Consider the following 23,103-nt stretch of genomic DNA (forward strand, 5'->3'; position numbering starts at 1 on the left):
GAGTTATTCTGTACTCCGTCTGGCCTCTGTTCAGCTGTGTCCTTCTTTTCAGAAGTGCACAAAACTGTGACAGAGTGTGCTTTTAAAAAGAGGGTCACTGCCTAATCACAGGTCAGATGGCGTCCACAGTGCCTTCATCTGCCTTATTATAGGGAATCTTTTGCTGGGAGTTCTGTCTGAATCACGTATTTCAGTAATTTACACGGAAACTTCTGTATAAGCGCTCAGTGCAGAGCTCAGGATAAATGTGAGCTGAGCTTTACTTTGGGAGACAGAATGAAAGAAATCAACAGCAGGTGAAGAATTGGTTTTATTTATTTCTTTACGCCATTCCTCGTGTGGTATAAGTGATTAGGCGACTTTATTCTTCGGGGCGCTGCGATTACAGAGATACCAGATTTATATTTTTTTTTATGTTTGGTTGCTGTCACACACTAAAAAAATATTTATATTGCAAAAAAAGTGTTTGCATTGCCATCTTTTGAGAGCTTTAATTTTTTCCATATTTCTGCTGTCAGTCATATTATGGCTTGTTTTTTGAAGGAAGAGTTGATTTTTTTTATTGGTACCATTTTCAGGCATATGAAATTTTTGATCTCTTTCTATTCCGATTTTTTTTTTTGGGAGGAGGAATGTACAAAAGCCAGCAATTCAGGAATAATTTTTTTGTGGTGGGTTCTAGATTGTGAGCCCCATTGGGGACAGTGATGATAACGTGTGCAAAACTGTAAAGCGCTGCAGAATATGTTAGCGCTATATAAAAATAAAGATTATTATTATGATTTATGGCATGTGTGTTACCATTGATAAAGCAACTTTATTCTTCAGGTCGGTACGATTACAGCGATTATTGCATTTGTATATATATTTTTTTTTTAATGTTTTGTCACCTCTGCGCAATAAAAAATATTTTATATGTAGAATTATTTATTCTTTATTCTGAGCGCTGTAACTTTTTTTATTTTTCACCTGACGGCTTGTTTTTTTTTTTTTTTTTTTTCCGGGACAAGATGACATTTTGAGCTATTCCATTTTTATTTACATTTGTCTTTTTTATTATTTATTGTTATAGTGCAATTTATTCCATGGAGCTTTACGTGTGAAAAAGAGTATACAAGTAAAATAATCTTAACCCCTTAACGACCGCCGATACGCCTTTTAACGGCGGCCGCTAAGGGTACTTAAACCACAGCGCCGTTAATTAACGGCGCTGTGGAAAAAGTAAATAGTGCCCCCCAGAGTCGGATTTTCTCCGGGGTCTCGGCTGCCGGGGGTAGCCGAGACCCCAGAGAACATGATTCGGGGTTTTTTTTACCGACCCCGCATTTGCGATCGCTGGTAATTAACCGTTTACCGGCGATCGCAAAAAAAAAAAAACGCGATTTCTTTTTCATTTCTCTGTCCTCCGATGTGATCGCACATCAGAGGACAGAGAAATGGCGTCCCAGGTAGCCCCCCAATACTTACCTGTCTCCCCCGGTGATCCTCGTGGCTCCCGATGGGCGCCGCCATCTTCAAAATGGCGGGCGCATGCGCAGTGCGCCCGCCGGCCGGCACCGGGGGAATCTTTGGGGTCTCGGCTGCCGGGGGTAGCCGAGACCCCAAACAACATGATCGGGGTCGGTTTTACCGACCCCTGTTTTGCGATCGCCAATAATTAACAGTTTACTGACAACCGCAAAAAAAAAAAAAAAAAAAAGCAAAGTGTAATTCTCTGTCCTCTGATGTGATCGCACATCAGAGGACAGAGAAATAGGGGGATTCGGGGACCCTATTATACTTACCGGTGTCCCTGGGTCCTCCTGCTGCTCCTCCTGGCCACCGGCATCTTCTTGGCAAAAAAAAAAATGGCGGGTGCATGCACAGTGCGCCCGCCATCTGTCGCCATCTGCCGGCCGGCAGGAGAAGAGCAGTTGGGGCTAAAATTAGGGTTAGGGCTAGGGTTAGGGTTAGGACTAGGTATAGGGTTGGGGCTAAATTTAGGGTTAGGGTTGGGGCTAAATTTAGGGTTGGGGCTAAATTTAGGGTTAGGGTTGGGGCTAAATTTAGGGTTAGGCTTCTTTCACACTTACGTCGGTACGGGGCCGTCGCAATGCGTCGGCCCGACATACCGACACACGTTGTGAAAATTGTGCACAACGTGGGCAGCAGATGTAGTTTTTCAACGCATCCGCTGCCCAATCTATGTCCTGGGGAGGAGGGGGCGGAGTTACAGCCACGCATGCGCGGTCAGAAATGGCGGACGCGACGTACAAAAAAATGTTACATTGAACGTTTTTTGTGCCGACGGTCCGTCAAAACACAACTGATCCAGTGCACGACGGACGCGACGTGTGGCCATCCGTCACGATCCATCGGCAATACAAGTCTATGGGCAAAAAATGCATCCTGCACATTTGCAGGATCCATTTTTTGTCCAAAACGACGGATTGCGACAGATGCCAAATGACGCAAGTGTGAAAGTAGCCTTAGGGTTAGGGTTGGGGCTAAATTTAGGGCTAGGGTTGGGGCTAAAGTTAGGGTTAGAGTTGGGATTAGGGTTAGGGTTTGGATTAGGGTTGGTATTAGGGTTACACTTGGGATTAGGGTTAGGTTTGGGATTAGGGTTAAGGTTAGGGTTGTGATTAGGGGTGTATTGGGATTAGGGTTAGGTTTGAGGTTAGGGTTGAGATTAGGATTAGGGGTGTGTTGGATTTAGGGTTTTGATTAGGGTTATGGTTAGGGTTGACATTAGGGTTGTTTTGGGGTAAGGGTTTTGATTATCGTTAGGGTTAGTGATTAGGATTATGGATCGGGTTGGGATTAGGGTTAGGGGTGTGTTGGGGTTAGGGTTGGAGCTAGAATTGGGGGGGTTTCCACTGTTTAGGTACATCAGGGGGTCTCCAAACACGACAGCCAATTTTGCGCTCAAAAAGTCAAATGGTGCTCCCTCCCTTCTGAGCTCTGCCGTGCGCCCAAACAGTGGGTTACCCCCACATATGGGGCATCAGCATACTCAGGATAAATTGGACAACAACTTCTGGGGTCCAATTTCTCTTGTTACCCTTGTAAAATAAAAACTTGGGGGCTACAAAATCTTTTTTGTGGAAAAATATATATATATATTTTTTTATGACTCTGCATTATAAACTTCTGTGAAGCACTTGGGCATCCAAAGTTCTCACCACACATCTAGATAAGTTCCTTGTGGGGTCTAGTTTCCAAAACGGGGTCACTTGTGGGGGGTTACTACTGTTTAGGTACATCAGGGGCTCTGCAAACGCAACATAACGCCCACAGACTATTCTATCTAAGTCTGCATTCCAAAACGGCGCTCCTTCCTTTCGAGCTCTGTGGGGAGTTTCCACTGTTTAGGCACATCACGGGCTCTCAATTCCAGACAATTCTGCATTGAAAAAAGTAAAACGGCACTCCTTCTCTTCCAAGCTCTGCGGTGCGCCCAAACAGTGGTTTACCCCCACATATTGGGTATCGACGTACTCAGGAGAAATAGCACTACAACTTTTGTGGTCTAATTTCTCCTGTTACCCTTGTGAAAATAAATATTTTGGGGCAAAAAGATCATTTTTGTAGAAAAAATGCGATTTTTTTTATTTTTTTTTATTTTCATGGCTCAACGTTCTAAACTTCTGTGAAGCACATGGGGGTTCAAAGTACTCACCACACATCTAGATAAGTTCCTTAAGGGGTCTAGTTTCCAAAATGGTGTCACTTGTGGGGGGTTTCCACTGTTTAGGCACATCAGGGGCTCTCCAAAAGCGACATGGCGTCCAATCTCAATTCCTGCCAATTCTACATTGAAAAAGTCAAACGGCACTCCTTCTCTTCCAAGCCCTGCCGTGCACCCAAACAGTGGTTTACCCCCACATATGGGGTATTGGCGTATTCAGGAGAAATCGCACAACAACTTTTGTGGTCTAATTTCTCCTGTTCCCCTTGCAAAAATAAGAATTTGTGGGCGAAAAGATCATTTTTGTGTAAACAAATGTGATTTTTTATGCTCTTGCTCGGTCGTCGTTATTTTCACCTACTGTCTCATATGTTGGTGCGTCTATGTGGCTCTTGTATCTATGTGGACGCGCGGCTGAAATATATTATTTTTTCTGTGGGCGCTTTTGCTCACTATCGCTCATCTTATACGCACCTATGCTAGGGTTACATCATTAGGCTGTCAACTTTAGACCGTATTCCCTCTTATTGCCTTTGCGCCAGTAGGCTTTCTTTTCCTTTTCTATATGGTTGCGTAGTATTTTTGTATCTGACCGGTGTTATTCGGTGTTTCATTTTTACACCGGCGTTCTTTACTTATATTCTCCTATTGTTATTTATGTGTTGTTACTTGTTTATGTTATTGATTTCGTCACTTGTGCCGATGTGTTTACGTTGTGTCTGGGTATGTATGCGCATGCGCGGTTTATACACTTTGTTGGTAGTATACGATGGTAGGGAGATGATGACTACCATCTCCCTGCTAGTATGCGCCTGCGCTAGCGTTGCAATGTGGTCGCTCTCCATTGTATTTGCATAGTTTCTCGTCGTCCTAGTAACAGTAGCTCCCTGTCCACGGCTGCGCAGTTCCCTTTTCCATTGCCGATATCGTCATTTCCGGCTTCAGGTCTCCATACACCGGCGTTGTTTTACTATCTGGGACGCTTTTCCATCTGGAGTTTCAGCTTACACAGGTGCCGCTTATCTTTTCTTTAACTTCTCTCTACTCCTATTGGTCATGACCTCCTTATAATGTCCTTCTGGCCAGTACCCAACCACCCCAGGACGAAGCATTTCCTTGCGAAACGCGCGTCGGGTGAGGTGGGTCTCCGGGTGCCTCCTCGTGGTAACTATACCGTTTATTTATACAGAGTCTATATATATATATATATATATATATATATATATATATATATATATATATATATATATATATATATGGCTTATTTATTTATCTTAGATAGTTTCTTGTCTATGCTAGGGGACATAGTTTATTAGCCTCTCACTTGCATACTTGGTATTGTACACATTATTACCTCTGTCTTTTGTCTTATATGTACCCACTTGTTATTGATTTATTTATATATGTTGTCACTGTTGTAATTACCTAGACAGTGCTATCTGCTTGTTACATATTACTGCCATACAGTTAGGTCCATATATATTTGGACAGATACATCATTTTTCTAATTTTGGTTATAGACATTACCACAATGAATTTTAAACAAAACAATTCAGGTGCAGTTGAAGTTCATACTTTCAGCTTTCATTTGAGTGTATCCACATTAAAATTGAATGAAGGGTTTAGGAGTTTCAGCTCCTTAACATGTGCCACCATGTTTTTGAAGGGACCAAAAGTAATTGGACAAATTCAATAATTTTAAATAAAATGTTCATTTTTAGTACTTGGTTGAAAACCCTTTGTTGGCAATGACTGCCTGAAGTCTTGAACTCATGGACATCACCAGACGCGTTGTTTCCTCCTTTTTGATGCTCTGCAAGGCCTTCACTGTGTTGGTTTTCAGTTGCTGTTTGTTTGTGGGCCTTTCTGTCTGAAATTTAGTCTTTAAGAAGTGAAATGCATGCTCAATTAGGTTGAGATCAGGTGACTGACTTGGCCATTCAAGAATATTCCACTTCTTTTCTTTAGTAAACTCCTGGGTTGCTTTGGCTTTATGTTTTGTGTCATTGTCCACCTGTAGTATGAAACGACGACCAATCAGTTTGGCTGCATTTGGCTGGATCTGAGCACACAGTATGTCTCTGAATACCTCAGAATTCATTCGGCTGCTTCTGTCCTGTGTCACATCATCAATAAACACTAGTGAACCAGTGCCACTGGCAGCCATGCATGCCCAAGCCATTACACTGCCTCCGCCGTGTTTTACAGATTATGTGGTATGCTTTGGATCATGAGTTGTGCCACGCCTTCGTCATACTTTTCTCTTCCCATCATTCTGGTAGAGGTTGATCTTGGTTTCATCTGTCCAAAGAATGTTCTTCCAGAACTGTGCGGCTTTTTTAGATGTTTTTTTAGCAAAGTCCAGTCTAGCCTTTTTATTCTTGATGCTTATGAGTGTCTTGCACCGTGCAGTGAACCCTCTGTATTTACTTTCATGCAGTCTTCTTTTTATGGTAGGTTTGGATATTGATAAGCCTACCTCCTGGAGAGTGTTGTTGACTTGGTTGGCTGTTGTGAAGGGGTTGCTCTTCACCATGGAGATTATTCTGCGATCATCCACCACTGTTGTCTTCCGTGGGCACCCAGGTCTTTTTGCATTGATGAGTTCACCAGTGCTTTCTTTCTTTCTCAGGATGTGCCAATCTTTAGATTTTGCCACTCCTAATATTGTAGCAATTTCTTGGATGGGTTTTTTCTGTTTTCGCAGCTAAAGGACGGCTTGTTTCACCTGCATGGAGAGCTCCTTTGACTGCATGTTTACTTCACAGCAAAACTTTCCAAATGCAAGCACCACACCTCAAATCATCTCCAGGCCTTTAATCTGCTTAATTGAGAATGACATAACAAAGAGAGTGCTCACACCTGTCCATGAAATAGCCTTGGAGTCAATTGTCCAATTACTTTTGGTCCCTTTAAAAACAGGGTGGCACATGTTAAGGGGCTGAAACTCCTAAACCCGTCATCCAATTTTAATGTGAATGCCCTCAAATGAAAGCTGAAAGTCTGAACTTCAACTGCATCTGAATTGTTTTGTTTAAAATTCATTGTGGTAATGTCTATAACCAAAATTAGAAAAATGTTGTCTCTGTCCAAGTATATATGGACCTAACTGTATAAGCTGTGTCATTGAGGGTGCCCCTGTGTGAGCCCCACCATTGCTGCTGCACTGGTGGCCACTGCCTTGTTTTTATTGTTACTTTTTTATATTTAATAAAGTTCATATCTTTTGCTATATTTTATTCTCGATTTCTTTTGTGAAGGTTTGTTTTTTGGTATTTTGTTTGGTTTATGCCTTCATGGTCTTGTTAGGGATATCATTTGGTGTTTCATAAATGTATTTATTAGATTAATATTTTTCATTTTTTTGTTCTTTATTAATTCTTTATTTGATTAATCAGATATTTATTATCAGACCGTCATGGTAAAATACATGAAAGTATCTTTTAGTGTCTGAGAACCTTCAATACTGTGGCCTAATGTAATACTTGAATACAAAATATGATACTATAACTGGTTTTCCTTAGTAGTTTTCTCTGTATGCAAATTGCCTCTTCAGAGAAAAAGAGGACTTAAACTATAGCGCCACCTTTTGGAAGCAGTGATCCTACAAGTCACAATCAACCCTTTAACTAGTCATGCAATATGACTTAGGATAAAAGCCAAATCAGTATCTCAATTTGCAGATACGGTGTTTCGAGCTGTTGGTCCTCGTCATTGCGAAGCATGAGAACTAATGAGAACTAATTTGGCGATAAGAGTTTAAGTCCTCCTTTTCTCTGAAGAGGTAATTTGCATATTAAATTTCCCAGTGGAGCATTGCAAGGTCGAATAAGCTTCCTTATCTTGACAAGCCAGAGCTTGTATGTCACTCTCCACAAGGAGAAATCTTACCCCTTAGTTTTCTCTGGGCAGTCTCCTACCTCTGGTCTTTTTTTGTAATACTCTAGTGGAAACAAATGCTGGATTATCAGATTTAGGGTTTAAAGAATTAGAAAATAGTCTTTGCTTTTATGTTTCTTTTTAATATGTTTCCTTTGGTCTGAGGGGTATGAGTGTATGCAGCTGACGCAGTTAACTAAAGCAGCCAGTTCCATGAAAATAAAGATCTGTAGTTTGCTTGCCACAGGCAGCTGTTCCAGGTTTCTTTTGCACTGTATTTCCATGTGTCCTACTCCATGTGTGTGAGTGGTTTGGCTTCAGTTCAAACTAAACATTATTCTTCTAATGTTAAAAGGTTGGATGTATATTCTACTTCATGTGCTATTTCTGCTGCAGTAAAATGATCTGGTTGTTCCCAGGTTCTTAAGTCATCACTATTAAGGCCTAGACTACTAGATCACCACAGATGAGCAAAGTTTGAATCATGTAATTATTTGCTTAAGTCATAACCAAAATGTCAGTGAGATGCATGCAAGTCTCACCTGATTTGACGTACTTTCTCACAGTTTTTGGAATTTTTTTTCTTTACATAAATATTTGGGTATTTCAAAATGAAATTTGTGAAGTATTAGTAATGTATTTTTAAGACTTTAGGCCTCACTTTTGTTAGGATAATGTCTTTGCCTTATACTCCGCAGTCAGGGAGGTCTGGCTGTTTCTGAAGTCATGACTGCTGACAGAATGACTTTGCCAAATCAGAGAGATCTCGTCAACTGCAAAGTTCTCCCTCCTTCCACCCTGCATTGATGTGTATGATCATTGCAGGGCAGCAGGACAAGATGAATGCCATGTGCACAACATGTTCAGCATGTTGTTATAGAAATGTGCATCAATTTCTAATGCAATGTGTTCATTTTCCAGGCTGACAAATTTTGGACACGTGTATTCTCAGCAAGGGTATAACTTTAAAAATGAAGTATTTTGATCTTGCACTGATTGTATAGATCTCAGTCAAAGCCTTGTTCATCAGTATATACTGCATGTGTGATTTTTTTTTTCCCTGTCTCAGGTGGGAACACAGTATATGTATTGTCTTCAGAGCACTTGTGTCAGTGTCTCTTTGTCTATGTCTATTAGTTCTTACATTAAAGGGCTTGTCCTGTCTTAAGCTGTGTGACTGCACACTTGTGAATACACGCATAGTGCACATTGCACGCTGTGAGGATTCTCTGGTGTGGGACCACAATTACGTGATTTGCACACCCACGACCACTTTCTGGCTAGACTTGTCCTGCCTCTCTCAAAACACTTGCATTGAACTAGACCCCACACGTCTAGTTGGCACCTACCGGCATTGGAGAGTCCTCACAACACACAAGTCTACAGTTTCATAGTGACTGCAGGCTTATACCTTAAGGATATGTTCCCATGGTCAGGAATCGGCAGCGCTTTGGACACAGCACATGCCCGCTCCATCCGAAGCGCTGCCGGCTTTGAATGCAGGTGATTCTGCATGTGTTCATTGAACGGGGACATTTGTCTTGCAAAGCCTGAGCATTTCCGCAAGATAAATAGACATTCTGCGGTCTGGAAAGACGTGTCACATGTCTGTCTCTGCAGGGAAGCTGGAGGCGTCCCTGCAACCACAGTGGAGATGGGATTTCTTCAAATCCCATCCACTGTTCTGTAACATCTGTCCATTTCGGGTTGGACGCTGCGGATGTACGCAGCGCCCAACCTGCAGCATTTACTGACCGTGGGAACATACCCTAAGACAGGACAACCCTTTTAAGCAAGCACTAAATATCCATTACTTTCCTCGGAGATCTGTATTTTCCCTTAATTGTAGCTGATTGTTTTTCTCTCTCCATGTCTTTCATTTTTATTTCTCTTTTACTTTTTCTTTCTCTTTCTCTCTCTCTAATACTGGACTGTGCTACTACACTGATATTATAGGACGCCACTGCTTCCTTTAATTCATTGCATTGTTTTGATGAACTATACCGCTAAAAACCTCAATTTGTTCTGTTACGTCTCTAACAGGTTCCAACTGAAGAGTGCAAAACTGTGATCACATTTACCAGTCCACTAAAAGATGAGCGGCCTCCACAAGCTGAAGGTATGGACAGGCAGGACAATCACTGGGCCTACTAACTGCGATGGATGGAGGGATACATAGGATTGTAAAATTTTAACCATACACCTTAACAGCATATGACCAGTGCACACTCTTATTGGATTATTCTTTTTGCCCTTCAGTTCCAACTTCCAAAGCGTAAAATAAAGAAAAAAAATCATAAATCATGCTTTAACACAGAAGGCACCCCGGAAAAACAGCTTAGGTCTCTGCACTGTGTGTCCCTTGTTTGAGGGCAGTAGTAGACATTATGTGCCAGTGGACTCAATCCTGTCCCATTCATGGACCATGGATCTGCTGGAGATTGCCGAGAACAATGAATGGGGCAGCAGGATGCATTTGTCACTGCTGCATTCAAATTAAGGGCACAAGACAGGTCAGACATTGAACAACTATTCTGTAAATAAATGATAAGTATTATGGAACAACCCCTTTAATTCAGCCATAGGGATGATACATTGTTGTGTGGAGGTGGACCAACCAAGATTATTTGTGTCCTTATTTTTACCCACTGGTGATTGACTGTTTCAGAAATAAGTCACATTTTCAGTGGCAGATTGTCTGCCCAAATGAGGCAGGAAATTGAATGTCGAAGAGTGATTGTTTAAGCCATGTAAACTGAATAGGGGTTAGATGGTCATTAAAGGGAATCTAACATCAGACCTAAGCTTTTCAATCTGAGGAAGGCATAATATAGGGATTGATTCCACTGTTTTGTCACATACTGGGCTCCTTGTCTTCTACATGATGATCTAACCCTGTCCCCAACATTGATCGACAGCTTTATACCTAAATTCTGAAGAAGCGGAAAGCTGACAATCATTGGTATAGTGCGGAGCGAACTATAGCTCATAGAGGACTTAAAAGTTGAAACTTTGAGAGGATTGGAAGAGCTTAAACAGATAAGTCTTCTATCAGAACAACAGCTAGAACCTTAGTACACAAAACACAGCTGAAATCAATGTCTCTTTCCCTACTTTGTGTTGCTCTCTGATGGGGAACATAAGAAAACCCCAAAGTGGACATAAAAATTAACTTTTAATGTACACAATTAAAATAGAACAACACAATAGAATTCACTAGGGTGCAAGCCTCCGCTGGAGGCAGGGACCGAGATAAGGGACCAAATTGTAGGGTGAACCTAGAGTACACCCTTTAATTGTATGGTGTTGTTGCATTTTAGTTGTGTACATTAAAAGTTGATTTTTATATCCACATTGGGGTTTTCTTCTTAAGCCCTTAATCCCATATGACGTTCTATCCCGTCGAGGTGACGTGTGACTTAATTCCTAGTGACTGGATAGTACGTCATATGCGAGCGGCCGCGCTCACGGGGGGAGCGCTGCCGATCGCGGCCGGGTGTCAGCTGACTATCGCAGCTGACATCCGGCACTATGTGCCAGGAGCGGTCACGGACCGCTCCCGGCACATTAACCCCCGGCACACCGCGATCAAACATGATCGCGATGTGCCGGCGGTACAGGGAAGCATCGCGCAGGGAGGGGGCTCCCCTGAGACGATCGGTACTAGGAAATGTACTCACCTTGTACCAAGCGTCTTCTCCCTGCAGGCCCCGGATCCAAAATGGCCACGGGGCTGCATCCGGGTCCTGCAGGGAGTACTTCCGGGTCGCCTGCAGGTGCTGGTAAGCCTGCAGCGATGTCAGTGAGATCGCCGATCTTACAGAGTGCTGTGCAAACTGTAAGATCGGCGATCTGTGATGTCTTCCCCTGGGACAAAGTAAAAAAAAAAATTTTCACATGTGTAAAAAAAAAAAAAATTACTAAATAAATAAATAAAAAATAAAAAATTATTCCCATAAATACATTTCTTTATCTTAAAAAAAAAAACAAAAAAAAAACAATAAAAGTACACATATTTAGTATCGCCGCGTCCGTAACAACCCGACCTATAAAACTGTCCCACTAGTTAACCCCTTCAGTGAACACCGTAAGGAAAAAAAAAAAAACGAGCCAAAAAACAACGCTTTATTATCATACCGCCGAACAAAAAGTGGAATAACACGCGATTAAAAAGACGGATATAAATAACCATGATACCGCTGAAAACGTCATCTTGTCCCGCAAAAAACGAGCTGCCACAAAGCATAATAAGAAAAAAAATAAAAAAGTTATAGTCCTGAGAATAAAGCGATGCAAAAATAATTATTTTTTCTATAAAATAGCTTTTATCGTATAAAAGTGCCAAAACATAAAAAAATGATATAAATGAGGTATCGCTGTAATTGTACTGACCAGACGAAGAAAACTGTGCTTCATCCACTTTACCAAACGCGGAACGGTATAAACGCCTCCCCCAAAAGAAATTCATGAATAGCTGGTTTTTGGTCATTCTGCCTCACAAAAATGGGAATAAAAAGTGATCAAAAACTGTCACGTGTCCAAAAATGTTACCAATAAAAACGTCAACTCGTCCCGCAAAAAACAAGACCTCACATGACTCTGTGGACCAAAATATGGAAAAATTATAGGTCTCAAAATGTGGAGACGCAAAAAACTTTTTTGCTATAAAAAAAGCATATTTTAGTGTGTGATGGCTGCCAATCATAAAAATCCGATATAAAAAACGCTATAAAAGTAAATCAAACCCCCCTTCATCACCCCCTTAGTTAGGGAAAAATAATAAAATTAAAAAAAATGTATTTATTTCCATTTTCTCATCAGGGTTGGGGCTAGGGTTGGGGCTAGGGTTGGGGTTAGGGTTGGGGCTAGGGTCAGGGCTAGGGTTAGGGTTGGGGCTAGGGTTGGAGCTAAAGTTAGGGTTGGGGCTAAAGTTAGGGTTAGGGTTGGGGCTAAAGTTAAGGTTAGGGTTGGGGCTAAAGTTAGGGTTAGGGTTTGGATTATATTTACGGTTGGGATTAGGGTTGGGATTAGAATTCGTGGTGTGTCAGGGTTAGGGGTGTGGTTAGGGTTACCGTTGGGATTAGGGTTAGGGGTGTGTTAGGGTTAGGGTTTCAGGTAGAATTGGGGAGTTTCCACTGTTCAGGCACATCAGGGGCTCTCCAAACGCGACATGGCGTCCGATCTCAATTCCAGCCAATTCTTCGTTGAAATAGTAAAACAGTGCTCCTTCCCTTCCGAGCTCTCCGGTGCGCCCAAACAGGGGTTTACCCCAACATATGGGGTATCAGCGTACTCAGGACAAATTGAACAACAACTTTTGGGGTCCAAGTTCTCTTGTTATCCTTGGGAAAATAAAAATGTGGGGGGGGCTAAAAATCATTTTTTGTGGGAAAAATAAGATTTTTTTATTTTCGCGGCTCTGCGTTGTAAACTGCAGTGAAACACTTGGGGGTTCAAAGTTCTCACAACACATCTAGATAGGTTCCTTGGGAGGTCTAGTTTCCAATATGGGGTCACTTGTGGGGGGTTTGTACTGTTTGGGTACATCAGGGGCTCTGCAAATGCAACGTGACGCCTGCAGACCAATCCATCTAAGTCTGTATTCCAAATGGCTCTCCTTCCCTTCCGAGCTCTGCCATGCGCCCAAACAGTGGTTCCCCCCCACATATGGGGTATCGGCGTACTTAGAAAAAATTGGACAACAACTGTTGGGGTCCAGTTTATCCTGTTACCCTCGTGAAAATACAAAACTGGGGGATAAAAAATCATTTTTGTGAAAAAAAAAAAAGAATTTTTATTTTCACGGCTTTGCGTTATAAACTGTAGTGAAACACTTGGGGGCTCAAAGCTCTCAAAACACATCTAGATTAGTTCCTTAGGGGGTCTACTTTCCATAATGGTGTCACTTGTTTCAATGTTTAGGCACATCAGGGGCTCTCCAAACGCAACATGGCGTCCCATCTCAATTCCAGTCAATTTTGCATTGAAAAGTCAAATGGCGCTCCTTCTCTTCTGAGCTCTGCCATGCGCCCAAACAGTGGTTTACACCCACATATGGGGTATCAGCGTACTCAGGACAAATTGCACAACAACTTTTGTCATCTAATTTCTTCTCTTACCCTTGGGAAAATAAAAAATTGGGGGCAAAAAGATCATATTTGTGAAAAAATATGATTTTTTATTTTTACGGCTCTGCATTATAAACTTCTATGAAGCACTTGGTGGGTCAAAGTGCTCAGATGGGAAAACTACGCCTGTTATCAATGAGGAATACATTGCTACAAGGATAGCATCCATCGTAATAGATGAACAGATTGACAGAGCCACAAGAGTCGCAAGGAGAAGCGTCCTGGGCTACAAAAGGAGGAAAACAGCAGAGTACAACCCCCCACATGAGCATGGGAAAACAATTTTATGGCTAACACTATACCAAGTTATCATTTTTTTATTATACTGGCATAGAAATTAGATTAGCCATCGAAAGACAATGTGCTGTTTTTTTTGGACTTACTCTCTAAATGGGCCAATGATCAGGAACTTGTGCTCACTCGTTCTGCCAAACATCGACCTATATCAAAGAGCTTTTTACTCAGTTTGTATGTGAACTGCATTGATGTGTCTATTATTTTTGAGTATTTTAATAATGCTTTAACAAAACTAATTGCTATGTGCCTTTAAGATTCTCCCCTGCCGAGAATTCCATCAGTCGTTGATGATATCGTTAATTCTACTCCAGAACTGAAGCTACAAATGGAAGCTTCTGAAGCAAGGTTAGAGTTTTTATTAACAGATGTTATATTTTGCTATTGTGTTCATGGAATTTATTGGAAATTTAACACTGTTTCAAAGAAGATAATCTTTCAATTCTTATTCGCTATTCATTCCTAAGGCAAGAGTGTTACAAACTTTTTTATTTATTTAACCGTATTATGTGGGGTTGTCACCATTTTTATACTTGATGATAAATCTTTAAGATAGGTCATCAGTTTCAGATCAGTTCTGGTGCGACATCTGGCAACCCCACCACTTAGCTGTTCCCGGTGTTGGCGTTGACAGAATGTGATCTGTTGCAGAGCTTCATCAAGGATATAGATACTGCAGATCCACTTCTGTTCATTCAAGTAGGGGCAGATGTGCAGTCATCTGATTGTAAACTTATCTGAGGGTAGTCCATCAATATGCAAAATAGTGGACAACCCCTATAAATGAGTTGGGATTCCTAATTCTCGGCGTCTGTGTAAATACCAAGCCCATACACAGCTGTATAAAGTATATTCTCCAAATGCACGTTCTCCACAATGGTCTTGGTATATGTTTATGTAGGTTGTTATCTGTGTGACCGATAAGTATAGATTTAATCTTGGATGTTCTCCGTACAATTTTGTGTACTGGATTCTAGGCCCTAAATGTTTGATTATGGTCTACGCTGGAGAAACAGGACAGAAGCTGAAAGTGAGGATGAGGTCATATGGCCACATAGTCAATGACTAAAAGATGCCTGTATTTGTAAATTAACATATTTGTACCCAAGGACATAACACAACATCTGACAATTGTTACATCACAATGCATCTTCAAATCCCACAGTGGTGACCGGAGATCCTCAGAATACAAATTTTTGACAGGTTTAGCCACAGTTATCACAAGACTGAAGATAAATGCAGAATGGTGGTGGTTGCTATGAAAAATCCTCAGAATGCTGCTCTTTTCCCAATGACCTTGTGTACGTTCTTATTTGCATACTCTGCTTTAGTAGTAGTATTTAATATACAAACATTTCTGTGTTTTTGTGCCCCCACTCCAGTACGCCAAAAGGTATTTCTGATCTAGAAGAGGAAGCACCTGACCGGAACAATGATTCACTTTTTGCTGAGATGTTTGGAACCAGTCCAGAGTTTATTGCAGATGTCGATGAGGGTGCTGACTTACAAGGTATTCTGTCCTGCCTTATCAGGGCGTTGCTAGGAATTGTAATCATTATTTTTGCGGCAAATATCATCAAATAAGTTGGCCCATCACAAACAAGTAGATGTATAGGTAGCACAATAACATGTTTGTGTTATTCCATCAAAAATAATTACCATACTGTGACTCGGGCCCTAGACCTCCACGAGCATGTTGGTCAGAAGGACTGGCCCTTGTACTAATGTTCCCAATCCTGGCCCCCATTTGGTAATAATGTCCTCTGTCCTGGCCCCTTCGTGAAATAATGTTCCTTAACCCAGCCTCTTCGTGTAGTAATGTCTTCCATCCTGACTTCCAACCTGTGATAATGTCCTCTGTTCTGTCTCTTTCCTGTAACAAATGTTGTATCATGTCCTGGACAGATACATCATTTCCTGGCCCCTTCCTGAAATAATGACCCCCCCCCCCCCTTCCCCCGGCTACCAACCTGTAATAATGACCCCCCCATTTTGTAACAATGCCCACTGTCCAGCTTATTTTCATAATGTTTCTCATCCTGGCCCCCATTCTTTAATAACGTCTCCCGTCCTGTTTAAATGTCTCCTATCCTGTAATAATTACCCCTTGTCTTTGCCCCTTTGGTAATGATGCCCCCATCCTGACGCTCTTTTCCAATCTATTAAAAGAAACCCCCCCAAAAAAAAACATTCTTCTTGCCTTCCCTGTTCCCACTGCGAGCAGCGTCCTCTTTCTGCACCACAGCTTTATGGGCCGTACATGGAAGTGACTTCAACCGAAGCCCTGACGGCAAGCAGACATCAAGCGCTGGCTTGTGATTGGCTGGCGACCTGCATAGCTGTTGTGGTAGCTCTCTGCGCCGCATTATGTTTCCGTTAACTGTGTGTCCGAGGTACTGAAAATGGCGCCAACTTTCGCAGGCTTACTGACTCCACAGCCTGGTCATGGTTGATCACTCTGCAACCACAATGATTACACCCCTGCCTTAAATGGTTTCCAACTCCATAAATTGGCAAACTAATACTCCATATAATGACGCTATATAGGACACTGACAGGAGGGGACCTCTGTATTTATTTACCTTTCTGTAGCTTAGTTGCAATATTAGCGGACATCCTGTCCTTCGCACAAGCCACATGCACAACCCTTCTACATTGGACTCCTGCTTCCTACCACATACTGCTCGCATACGGCAGCCATACTGCGCACAAGTGATCACACATGGTGGAGGCACAACATGTGCGCTCACACCTCCATTGGACACATCAGCTGTCTGTTTCTTAAATGTATTTGAGAAAACTATAAGATGCCGGCACCTCGTGTAATATGCTTAGGGTGAGGACGCTACAAGAAGCTGCACACGGTATGTAAGTAATATATGTCAATGTGTCCCACACATGTAGAAGGAAGGGACCTTCTATTGCTGCTGCCCAATGAAGGAGAACTACTCTCCGAATCAAACTCCAAATATTTTACTGCACAGCCATTTCTTCAATGCGTCTTACTTTTCCTGCTGATTTGGGTATCAGCGCTCCAAGGTGGTTTTCCATAACACTAATATTGTTTCTTAAATGCACTGGCCCATGGCTTCATTGAGCCAAGCGCAATTTGTTGTAAAATAACTGATCTGTGTGTCCGATCCGTGAGTCTGTGTCCTATTCTCATCTGTTCTGCCATTAAAGTCTATGGGGATCTGTATGAAACTGTATGAAAAGTGGAAGACATAACTGTGTGCTGCGATGTTTCATCCAGTGCAAAGAGTCAATGGATAGTTGACACTCGATGGTTTCACTCCTTTCAGGTTATAAAAATGGATGAGGGCAAAAAAAATGGATAAAACATGAGAAGAAATATGGTCCTTTTTTGATAGCTATTATAGCTGGAACATACGGGTGAATGTAGCCATGTGCCAGTGCCACTTCCTGCTCACACCATATCTAAAAACACATGTCTCCATAGCCCTGTGTATAACACATGTAGACTTCCCACCGCTGCCGCTTTCCATTTGCAGTTATTAAAGTGATATTCCAGGTGTTCATCTAATACATGGAGATCTAGCACACAGACCGCTCCATGTCTCCCATTCAGTCTGGGATCACAGGGCAGTTTCTGCTGCAGCCATTGTCCAGCGGCCCATGCTCCTTCTCCTAACCACACTGCTGGATCCTGCACATCATTGTGATGGATGAATCTGTCAGAGCCTGTGAGTGATAGACCAGCCATTCATGTATTGTGGAAACCTCTTCTACACCTGGACTGTCCAATACTAGACTTTCCACCAGCCCCATTCTATTTCCCTCTCTAACAGTCCTTCACCTGAATATATCCTGCTGAGGCAGGAGGCTGCTCAGCCCCACATAGAAGTCTTCATGTTGTAAGATGAGACACCACAACGTCTTCCCCTCCTGCTCTTCTTATCTTTCTCCTCCTTTCTCCTCCCACTTGCCAGGACCGGGTGAGTCCCACAGTGGGTCGCAGCTCCTGATGCCCGCCTGATGTGGGGACTTTGTTTGATGCTGCCATCTGCTGGATACACTAATTCTGTCTGACCTAACACCAAGAAAGCATTCTTGCGGTCATACTGCCTGCTGACTGTAACCCCAAAGACTGCGACAGGGCCCGGCAAACTGGCTGCTCAGGTGCTAGGTCCACCAAGTAATACCACCAATAATCTCAGACAAAAATAGAAGAAAAAGAAATGCTAAAAAACTACAGACTCCCATAAAAGCACTGTTAACGTCTTATTCACCAGGCCAAAGGAAAAAATTCTTTAGTGGCCAACTATTTTTTTTCTTTTTGTGCCTCACCACATTTTAGCATCCAGAACTACCAATAATTCCTTTTTTATTAATCTGAGGAGCCAGTATGAGGCTTTGTTTTATGTGGGAGTTACTGTAATAATTTTTGCTGCTGTTCTGAAGTTCTTATAAATGACTGTGTAACTTATAGAATTTTATCTTTCAAAACATTTATATATTTTTTTACTGTTCACATTTCACTCCAAATAAAACGTATAAACATTTTCAGATTATTATGGTCCTGTGGATTCTAAAAGGGAACCTCTGAAAAAAACAAACAAAAAAAAACCTTCTTCTCCTCCAAACCATTAACCCCTTCAACACCTTGGGTTTTTCAGTTTTTGTGTTATCATTTTTTGCTCCCCTTCTTCCCAGAGCCATAAGTTTTTATTTTTATTTTTTCTGTCAATATGGCCATGTGAGGGCTTGTTTTTTGCACAACCAGTTGTACTTTTCTGTGACACTATTTGTTTTACCATATAGTGTACTGGAAAATGGGAAACAAATTGTGCGGTGAAATTGCAATTCCACAATTTTTTTTTTCTTACCATATTTACTAAATGATAAAACTGACCCGCCATTATGATTCTGTAGGTCATTACAAGTTTGCAGACACCAACCATGTACAGTTGTGGAAAAAAAAGTCCAAAGTGTGTTAAAAAAACAAATTCTGAGACTTAGTGTCTCCATTTCTCTTGGTCTGGTGCTGCATGAGGGCTTATTTTTTGCTAGTTGAGCTGATGTTTTTATTCATACTATTTTGCAGTAGACACGATGTTTTGATCGCCTGTTATTGCAATATTGCATCTACCAAAAAGAAGTAATTTTGGCGTTATGATTTTTTTCGTGTTAGCCATTTACCCATCTCATTAATTATTATTTTTATAGATCTGGCTATTCTGAATGCAACTATACTAATTGTATTTTTTATTTTATTTTGAATAAAGCAAAAAGGGGATGATTTACACTTTTTTGTTATCAATTGCTTCAATATTCTCCATAGAAGACTGGAAGCTGTGATTGTGCTACAAAGAGCAGGGCTTCAGCTTCTGCTATGTGTGCCGGCCACAGCAGATCTGCAATGACAGGCACTGGGGTTTCATACAATCCCCTGATTGTCATGCCAATCCATCGGCTCCCTGTGATCATGTGACCGTAACGCTGATGGGCGTGCTTGTGATGTGCTTCCGGCATGCTCATGTTAAATGCTGCTGTCAGAGATTGACAGCGGCAATTAGCATGTTAACAGCTGCACGTGGATTGCGATTAGCACCAGAGACCAAATCAGAGGGAGGCGTCATACAACATACCGATACGTCATAGGACGAGATGAAATGAGCAAGTTGATCCCTTACTTAACTCAAAGTGATGCCCCAGCAATGAGAAATCATTATTTGAATTTGTGCACATACAGTGCTCAGTATAAATGAGTACACCTTCTAAGAAAGTGAGATGTTAATCAGTATCTCACTTTCTCAATTTTCTAAATGTTTACAAGACTCAGTTTTATATAAAAATGTTTAACCTCTAACTTCGAAGTAAGGTTAACGTTCTAACTTTCATTACAAAATCTTCAGTTTTACTCAAATTAGTTGATGCAAAAATGTACACACCCACATCAAAATCTACTACTTATTATTATTATACATTTTAATAGCGCCATTTATTCCATGGCACTTTACATGTGAAAGGGGCAAATATAGACAAGTACAATAAACATGAGTAAAACAAGGCACGCACAAGTACAGGAGGAGAGAGGACCCTGTCCGCGAGGGCTTACAGTCTACATGGGATGGGTGAGATACACTAGGAGAGGGTCTAGTACCGTAATTTAGATGACCTCCATGATTTTTTAGGCATGGAATGAACAAATTGGTGACATATTGCAACATCTGTCTTTTTCCATTCATCAATAACCACCTCTCTTAGAGCCTGGTTGCTGCATGGAGAATGATCTACACTTGAGTCTTCAGAAATCCATATAGGTGTTCGATTGGGTTCAGATCAGGAGACACTTGGCCACTGAATAACTTTCAGGCTATGTGCACACGTTGCAGAATTGCCACGGAAATTGTCCCACACCCGCAGCCTTCCCGCTCCTCGAGATGCCTCCCGTTCCCAGTGATGCTTAGCGACAATGACCCCAGATGACGTAGCATCACGCGAGACCACTACGTCATCACAAGTCATTGTCGAAAAGCATCACTGGGAACGGGAGCGCCGTGAGGTGCGGGAAGGCTGCGGGGGCTGCTGGAAGGTGAGAATATAACTATTGTTTTATTTTAATTCTTTTTTTTTTTTTTTTACAGGTATGGTATATGGTTGTCACGATTCACACCGTGACTGTCACCCCTACGTCACAGATCGGGGTGACTTTAGGCCAACAGACGGGTTATCTTAGAGGGGCTTATCTTAGTTATCCCTCCACTGCTACACTGTGATGAAAACACACACAAGGCTATTGATCTATCGATTTACAGCAGGGGCTTATTTTAGTTATCCCACTGCTCTACAATATACCACAAACTGCAGGGATTTATGTATATCCCGCTTTACAGTTCCGCCTGAAAACTTGCAGCTCTCTGGCGCCCCCCTTACCCTCAGGTCAGATTAGGTACTGCACCTAGGGTAATTAGTTGCCAGAAAGGCTGCCTGCTATGTACTGGCCATTGGGCACGCTGCAGCGAGGCGATATAACTACTCCCACTCAGGCAGGAACAATAATTATCAACGCCGCCGTCGCTACAACGACTCCCAAATACACAGAACATGGTATGCTGCCACCAGCTTCAATTAACTGGTCCAAAGGTAACCCAAAACAGTAGCGTAATTCCCTTCAGAAGACTTAGGGTACATTTTAGAGCAGGAAGAACGAGTCTAGTATTTTAAATATTTTACTCCATAAAATTAGGCAGTGTTTTATCAAAATATTACAAGGATGTTACAAAAGAGACAATTGAAAATATGTACAAGGGTAATTATAAAAATAACAGGGATTCAATGAGAAGTTAACACTTACATGTGCTCAGGTCATTTCAAGGCAAAACCATGCTGGTAGGGGGAACCCCAAATGTCCCAGTGCATCAGGAGGTCTGGGTAGGAACAGTTCCTCAGGTAAGACTCAGACTAAAGGCTGGGTTAAGTGTAAAGGCTTATAAACTCCAGCCTCGTGACATCACTAAAGGGCTTGTTTCCCCGGACCCTCCCATCTCCTCAAACTTACCAAATTTAACACAAAGTTTTATAATGCTCGTATCTCCACTCCAGAACATGTCAGAATCATAACACACCCCTCATTTTTCTTATTTTACAATTGGCTTTCTATTGGCACCAAGTTTGGGCTAGTTGGCTCACGCAGTTCCGGAGAAATCCGTACTTTCTTACCTGGTGGAATTAGAGGCTCGTGCTTACAGTGGCTGATAGATTCGCCGATGGAGGTTAGCAATATATACTTATTATTTTCTCTTCGCCACGACAGCACCCACTTGAGAGAGGGGATCCGCCCCTAGGAACAGGAAACCCTATGGAGAGTGTTGTGAATTCTGCTTTTGGGCTCCCTCCGGTGGTTGTAGGTGGTAATGCAGTTGTCCCTGGGTTGCAGTCCTGGTCAGGTGTATCTGCTGATTGCAGTTCTGACTGGGGTATTTAGGTGTGCAGGATTCATTAGTCCTTGCCAGTTGTCCATGGTTTTTGGGAGGTGTTGGACCTCTGTCTGGTTCCTCCTGCCTTGCTGCCAAATCAGCAAAGATAAGTGCCTGGTTTTGTTTCTGTGGCACACATGCTGTGTGCTTGATAATTCAGTGCTATTCATTTGTTTTTTCTTGTCCAGCTTAGATTGTGTCAGTATTTATTCAGTCTAGTTGGATTCTCAGGAGTCGCAGATATACGTTCCACGTCTTTAGTTAGATGGTGGAATTTTTTGTATTATCTGCTGTGGATATTTTTGGAACAGTTTTAATACTGACCGCTTAATATTCTGTCCTATCCTTTCCTATTTAGCTAGAGTGCCTCTTTTGCTAAATCCTGTTTTCTGCCTGCGTGTGTCTTTCCTCTCCTCCTACTCACAGTCAATATTCGTGGGGGGCTGCCTATCATTTGGGGTTCTGCTCTGAGGCAAGATAGAATTCCTATTTCCATCTATAGGGGTATTTAGTCCTCCGGCTGTGTCGAGGTGTCTACGGTTTGTTAGGCACACCCCACGGCTACTTCAAGTTGCTGTGTTAGTTCAGAATTTGCAGTCAGTACAGTTACCACCTACTCCAGAGAAAGTTTCATGCGGCTCCAAGTGTTGTGAATTCTGTGGCAGAGCTCCCTCCTGTGGTCACAAGTGGTACTTCGGCTGATTCTGTCTATGAGCTTCGGTTGGTGGATGTGAGTGGTACTGCGGCTTCTAAGTTTCCTTCCTCAGGTGATGTGGTGAAGTCGTTAGGTGCTGCTCTATTTAACTCCACCTAGTGCTTTGATCCTGGCCTCCAGTCAATGTTCTAGTATTGGTCTTGCTTCCTCCTGGATCGTTCCTGTGGCCTGTCTGCTCTGCATAAGCTAAGTTTTGCTTGTGTTATTTTTGTTTGCTATTTTTTCTGTCCAGCTTGCTTTATTGGTTTTCTTGCTTCCTGGAAACTCTGGGACGCAGAGGGAGCACCTCCGTACCGTTAGTCTGTGCGGAGGGTCTTTTTGCCCCCTCTCTGTGGTTTGTAGGGTTTTGTGTTGACTGCAAAGTAATCTTTCCTATCCTCGGTCTGTTCAGTAAGTCGGGCCTCACTTTGCTAAATCTATTTCATCTCTGCGTTTGTATTTTCATCTCAACTCACAGTCATTATATGTGGGGGGCTG

The 23,103-nt window shown here is 42.1% G+C and overlaps 1 protein-coding gene across 3 annotated transcripts in view; it reads left to right on the forward strand.

Annotated features, from left to right (window-relative positions):
* Positions 1-23,103, forward strand: part of LOC138651327 (C-Jun-amino-terminal kinase-interacting protein 4-like) — an 834,119-nt gene that overhangs the window by 289,990 nt on the left and 521,026 nt on the right. For all 3 annotated transcript variants that reach the window (XM_069741428.1, XM_069741429.1, XM_069741430.1), the window contains 3 exons: positions 9,593-9,668; positions 14,229-14,319; positions 15,354-15,481. In XM_069741428.1, coding sequence (XP_069597529.1) covers positions 9,593-9,668; positions 14,229-14,319; positions 15,354-15,481 — 295 coding nt within the window. The remainder of the gene's footprint in view (positions 1-9,592; positions 9,669-14,228; positions 14,320-15,353; positions 15,482-23,103) is intronic.

This window comes from Ranitomeya imitator, chromosome 10 (genome assembly GCF_032444005.1).
Source record: "Ranitomeya imitator isolate aRanImi1 chromosome 10, aRanImi1.pri, whole genome shotgun sequence".
Classification (NCBI taxonomy): domain Eukaryota; kingdom Metazoa; phylum Chordata; class Amphibia; order Anura; family Dendrobatidae; genus Ranitomeya; species Ranitomeya imitator.